This window comes from Notothenia coriiceps, unplaced genomic scaffold, assembly GCF_000735185.1.
Source record: "Notothenia coriiceps isolate Sejong01 unplaced genomic scaffold, NC01 NC01_scaffold00038357, whole genome shotgun sequence".
Classification (NCBI taxonomy): Eukaryota; Metazoa; Chordata; class Actinopteri; order Perciformes; family Nototheniidae; genus Notothenia; species Notothenia coriiceps.
Window position 1 is genome coordinate 2,308 of NW_011371058.1, and position 5,709 is coordinate 8,016.

A 5,709-nucleotide genomic window follows, 5' to 3' on the forward strand; every position below is an offset into this window, starting at 1 on the left:
TGATGTTGACAGTCTTTAAAATATTTCAACAAATCTAAAATGATTAACCATGAACAATGTGTTTTGGATTAGAAAAACTAATACCTGCAGGTTGCAGATGTAGATACATACTTTACAGATGGAGGATCATTTAATCATCACATACTGTGACTGTGCATTTTAGTCGTCATATGAGGAGCAGTGAGCAGCTACTATGCACCACCCGGCGTGCACTGTGGGGGTCCTGTGTATTGCTGAAGGGCCCCCCAGCAGTGCCCAGGAGGTGAACTGGCACCTCTCAAGGTACCAGTCCACACTCCCTGCTTGGTCTGTTCGGGGACTTGAACCAAGGACCCTCCAGTTTCCAAGCTAATAACTGAAAGGCTAAGTTACAGCCGCCCAGATATTTCATTAGCAAAGTAACTTGTGTCTTTTCTTTAACCTATTTGGACAATATGCCAGCAATATGACTCATGGGTTACATATTAGCACTTTCATATTGCTAGATTAAGTACATCTGTTCTCACTTAATGAATGCTTCTGCCTAAGCCCTCATATCAACATCACTTGTTGTTGTCACTTAATTATCCCTAAAACGACTATGGTTATTGTTATCAAGATAATGTGAATGATTTTCAAAATACTGCACAATATAAATTAGGAAGCAGCGACTGACCTCTGTTTATGATCATTGATCAGTTTACCAAAAAGAAACGTACAAAACGACAGCTTTGTTTCAGTTCAGTCACACTTCTGTGCAATAGCTCCATGAGCATGTGCACATTGTATGCAGCCCTGAGTTTAGAGCTCTTTTCCATTTGGTGTGACTTCATCTGTTCTTCAGAGCCTTCACTCTCCAGTTCATGAGGCTGATATTTTGTGATTGGGTTACAATGTAACATTAATGATGGCTGCATTCCATTTAGATGTCCCAGATCCAGTAATGTGGCCATGCAGCATAACAGTGACATTCTTGCTGTCACTTCAATATCTCCTTTTCCTTTTATGAAATGTACTTATTTGAACGTAGGTCTGTCATCTCGACACAAAATACTAATGAAAATCAATGAGCTGTAGCTGGGATGAAATGCCTAAACGTGATGTGTCTGGCTGCAGTAATGACATTTGACCAGCAGAGGTCAGAGAGGCACCACTCTACGTATCTTTTCATAGGCATGGCTAACAATCGGTTTCATTTACAGCTGAAATAAGGCCACAATAAGAAATCTATTTGAAAATGTTTTCTTTCTAATTTAGTTTTTTTTGTGCTTGTTTGATTTCACAGGTACCTTTGGACCATTGGCAAAAATGTGTGGAAAAGATGGAAGAAAAGATTCTTCGTACTGGTGCAGGTAAGCTCCCTTTAGTGGTTCCTACAAGATACAAGTGTTACAGTGTGATGTGAAACACCAACAGTGGATCAGAGTGTTTAACGGGCAGAGGCAGCACTACAGTGTGCAGGCAGCCGCTTCATGAGAGGAACTGTACACACACGCACGCACGCACGCACGCACGCACGCACGCACGCACGCACGCACGCACGCACGCACGCACACACGCACGACACACACACACACACACACACACACACACACACACACACACACACACACACACACACACACACACACACACACACACACACACACACACCGCTTCATGAGAGGAACTGTATGAACCTGCAGTCTCTGCTGCTGTCTCTCTCCTGTTACCATGGGGCTGATGGACACTAAAAACACTGATATCTTCACATATTAATTTCATTTAATTTTTTAATAAATATTATTCATTTATTTTAAAATGTAGCATTGTTTGAATGCAAACCATTTGTAGCATAAAGAAGATAGCATGCACGCTGAGACATACATGTTGTTAAGATATACATTTTGCAGAGGTCATTTGTTATAAATTAGTAAGGTGAAAGAACAGTAATTTGTTACTATTTTGATAATTAATTTTTAAGTAATACTTAAAGCAAAAAATAGGGAAGACATTTTCTTGTTTTTGTAATATTAAATTGAATATGTGTATGAGGTTTTTAACACAAGATGAACCTACTGTAACCTAAACTAAACTAAATGTTTTAGTTGCAGCCTTATATTGGCTTAGTAATTATACTTAGATATAATGAATAAATATTCTTATTTTGGGAAATTGTACCACTCAGTTTATTAGAAATGTGAGACTTTAAAGTGAGATTAAGAAAATATTCTGCAGATAACAGAGGCACTGCAATCTACAAAACCCTGTTCAAATGGTTTTGAAAATAATGATATATACCATAGCAGGATCTAGTTCAGAGAGATTCATATTTGATATAGTATGTTGTGATATGTGCAGCTATTATGTTGTTTAGCTGCTTACCGATGGAGACCCATAGAGTCAGAGGTCCATCCGGCTCACAGGCAGGAGGCCGGACCTTTATGCTCATGGAAGTCTGTCAAACTGAAAAGAACTACATGGCATACGTTTTTATATGTTTATAAAAGCTAGAGAAGGTGCAATGGAGTGTGATACATGAATACTCATAGTACCAATAATATATCAGCTTGTGGAATGCTTCTGAACAAATACAAGACTTTCCTTGATCTTTTATCTCTTTCATACTTTCAAAACCTCAAAATCCAATTTGAAGTGAAAGCAGGGTGAGTGACAAAAATGTGATCACAGCCAAAAGAGGAGCCGCAGTATCCTGAGTGTTGGCCACATGTTGTGTGTGGAACGGGGAAGAGAGATGCAGCCAAGCTGTCTTCCCTCGGCTGTCAGGAGGATGATGGAGACGCCAAGCAGGCTTTTGTCAGTAGGCTGGGTGGTGGGGGTGGGGGGCGGTAGCGGTAGCGGCCATTTCCTGGTGGCTCTGTATTTGGAGGTGGGCAGCAGGCAGGGATGTGGGTGGAGGGGGGGCCTGTCTCTTGTGTGTTGCAGAGGATATGTCTCAGAGCTACAAGTTGACAGGGGATTGACAAAGTGGAGTGAACACTGGCTGGCTTTACACTCGCAGCTAGAAAAGCCCGAGCGCCGCCAACTCCAACTCCCTCTCGCTCCCAGCTAAATATATAGCAAGTGACAAATACTGGTCAATAGACTGCGCACTCGTGTGTGTGTGTGTGTGTGTGTGTGTGTGTGTGTGTGTGTGTGTGTGTGTGTGTGTGTGTGTGTGTGTGTGTGTTTGAGTGCACATGTACTTTTTGTCGCATATTAGACATCAGATTTCTTTCTTCTCTGTTCGCTCATACAAAGTCAGTCAGTTAGAACTGACTGTCCTTACCATGTCTGCCTTTATCACTAGATATTTGATTTCACTTTCATTCTGGCTTTTCCCTCAGATTATAGATTTGGTTAGAAACTGATTGTTTCAGATGCATTGTATTTAAAGATTGTTTTGCAGAAAATAATTATATACATTCCCCTACACTGTAACTTCTATAAAATGAAAGAATAGAAATGCAGTAGAACTACAAACAGATACAGTAGAGCTGCAGTACTTATCAGGACGTGCACGTCTCTAATTTCTTACTATATATAGTACAAATGAAATAACTGTTTAATATTATACAGATACATATGATATACAACTTGTCCTTTCCTCTTCTTATCAGAAATGATCCAGTGATCCCACATCAGTGCCACAAGAAGGGAATAGAACTACTGCGTTATGTATTTCATGTTTAAATGTGAAAATGAAACACCTTTAAAGTCTTCTATTACATCTTTCGTCGAGATAATACCTTTACTTATTATTTTATTTAAAACAATTCTTTCAACATTTTAAAATCCATCATTTGCACCCTGTGTTGGTTTGTCTACAGTGGGCAACATCCCTCTCCTTCTTTAGATCTTTTTTGGGTGACTTTTTTGTATGATGCAGTATTTCAATAACTCAAGTATATATTTTTAAGCAAAAAACAAATATCATTCTTTCTGCAAGAACTGTACTAAACATATGACCCTAAATCTAAAACCATTGTGAAGCAGGATTCTTGGGCCAGTGGCTTCCAGTGCAGAGGCTGACCTGAAGATCCAGAGGCCACTGACTTGTAGAAATCCACTGAATACAATATGCTTATATGTTCATTTTACCATTCTCCTATTTTGAGCTTATTCTTATACTTATTAAAGGGATTGGTTTCTTGCTAATGAAATGTTTTATATTTCAGTATTTGTTCCCCGAATTGAATGTCTAGTTGTCTTTATTTTTCATTTTGATTATGGCATTGTGAGCCTCTCCGCTCACACAGGGTTCAAATCAGGACGGAAAGAGCAGGTTGGTGAAACACAGGCGTTTATTAACTCCAAACAATAATATGCACGGGTCTCAAACGTTGCCCGGGTGGGAAACTTCACAGGTCCTTTGGCGACCTTCCAGGATCCCGCCTACTGCATAACAGAACAGAACCAGGTTACGACATGCTTTTCTTCCTGCACTGATTACCTGATTCCGATCAGCTGTCTGGCCTCCGGCCGAGCCACTCCCTTCACTCCAGCAGCCAGCGCCCAAACCACACCCCGCTGCCACAGTCATATTTTGTTAGCCATGACAAAACAAGAAGCTGTTGAAGAGCGATTATTCATCTGACAAACAGCCATTTTTTCACGGACATTTGGTCAAACTTTGTCCCAGAGCAGGTGTCACAAATAACATGAATTTTTCGTATAAACTTGTGTCTTTTACAAGCTAAGAGGGCAATAGCTATAGAATGGAAAAATGTGAACAAACCAAGTATGAATATATATTAAGGATCTGTCAGCATGTGTTGCTTTAGAAAAACTACCATACATTACTAAAGGAAAGCTGGCAGTTTTAGAAAATATCTGGGGGAGCTTCATTGAGTCAAAGAATTGGTAGTGATCAATAAAACCAAAGACCGGGGTGGGAGGGGGGGCAACGGGAATACAATTATAAAGTGTAGTAGCCCACGTCGTATTCTTTCAGATTTCTGTACTTTGTTATTTATGTATCATCTGTATACTGACCTGTGTTTAGTTACATGTCTATTCAATTGGTTTTACACTGTATCTGCCACCTAGACTGACCGTTTTACGTATCTGTAATGTTCGTTATTTTTGAAAATTTCAATACAAATATTGTAAAGAAAGAAAGAAAATATCATCATCTGTGCACCATGTCAGAATGCCAGAAATAACAATAGTGCAGTCTTGGCAATAACCGATGACAGCCTGAATAGAATACAGCGACAAGTAAACCTCTTTTTAGAAAGGTCTATGTTTTCTTTGTTATGCTTCTATGCTTCTTTGACATGCTGTGAATCACAGGTCTGTTATATTGATGCACATTGTGAGCACACTGCTCATTGTGTCTTGTTTTGTGGAATTGATTTCTGGGCCCACCACCTCTCATGCTCTGTTGCATTCAAATAAAGACACTAACGTTCAGTGACTTTTCATGTAGTCAAGGTGGTTAAAACTACCAGCCTCTGTAACTACAGTATGTGAAAAAGTTTTTGCACGACGTCTTTTGTATTTTTATCAATGGCATATAAGCTGAATTTAAACCCGTTTGTATACACCTCCTTTAGGAAAGCACATACATATTTCAGTCAGACAACTGACATGCTTCTTTAACATATTTATAAGAAGCAGCATATAGTTGAGTTTGACGACTAGGCTCGGGCCTTATTACTCCACAGATATACATAGCACGATGAGTGATGATTAAATAACTAACCCCCCGAGCTTACAGGTGGAAGCTGGGGTGGTGGTGGGGTGGTG

General features: G+C 39.8%; 1 protein-coding gene across 1 annotated transcript in view; it reads left to right on the plus strand.

Moving 5' to 3' along the window:
- The first annotated feature begins 1,079 nt into the window (after positions 1 to 1,079).
- LOC104968191 (calcium-dependent secretion activator 1-like) overlaps positions 1,080 to 5,709 on the plus strand; it is a 56,215-nt gene continuing 51,585 nt past the window's right edge. The window contains exons 1-2 of the mRNA XM_010797766.1: positions 1,080 to 1,117; positions 1,265 to 1,331. Coding sequence (XP_010796068.1) covers positions 1,080 to 1,117; positions 1,265 to 1,331 — 105 coding nt within the window. The remainder of the gene's footprint in view (positions 1,118 to 1,264; positions 1,332 to 5,709) is intronic.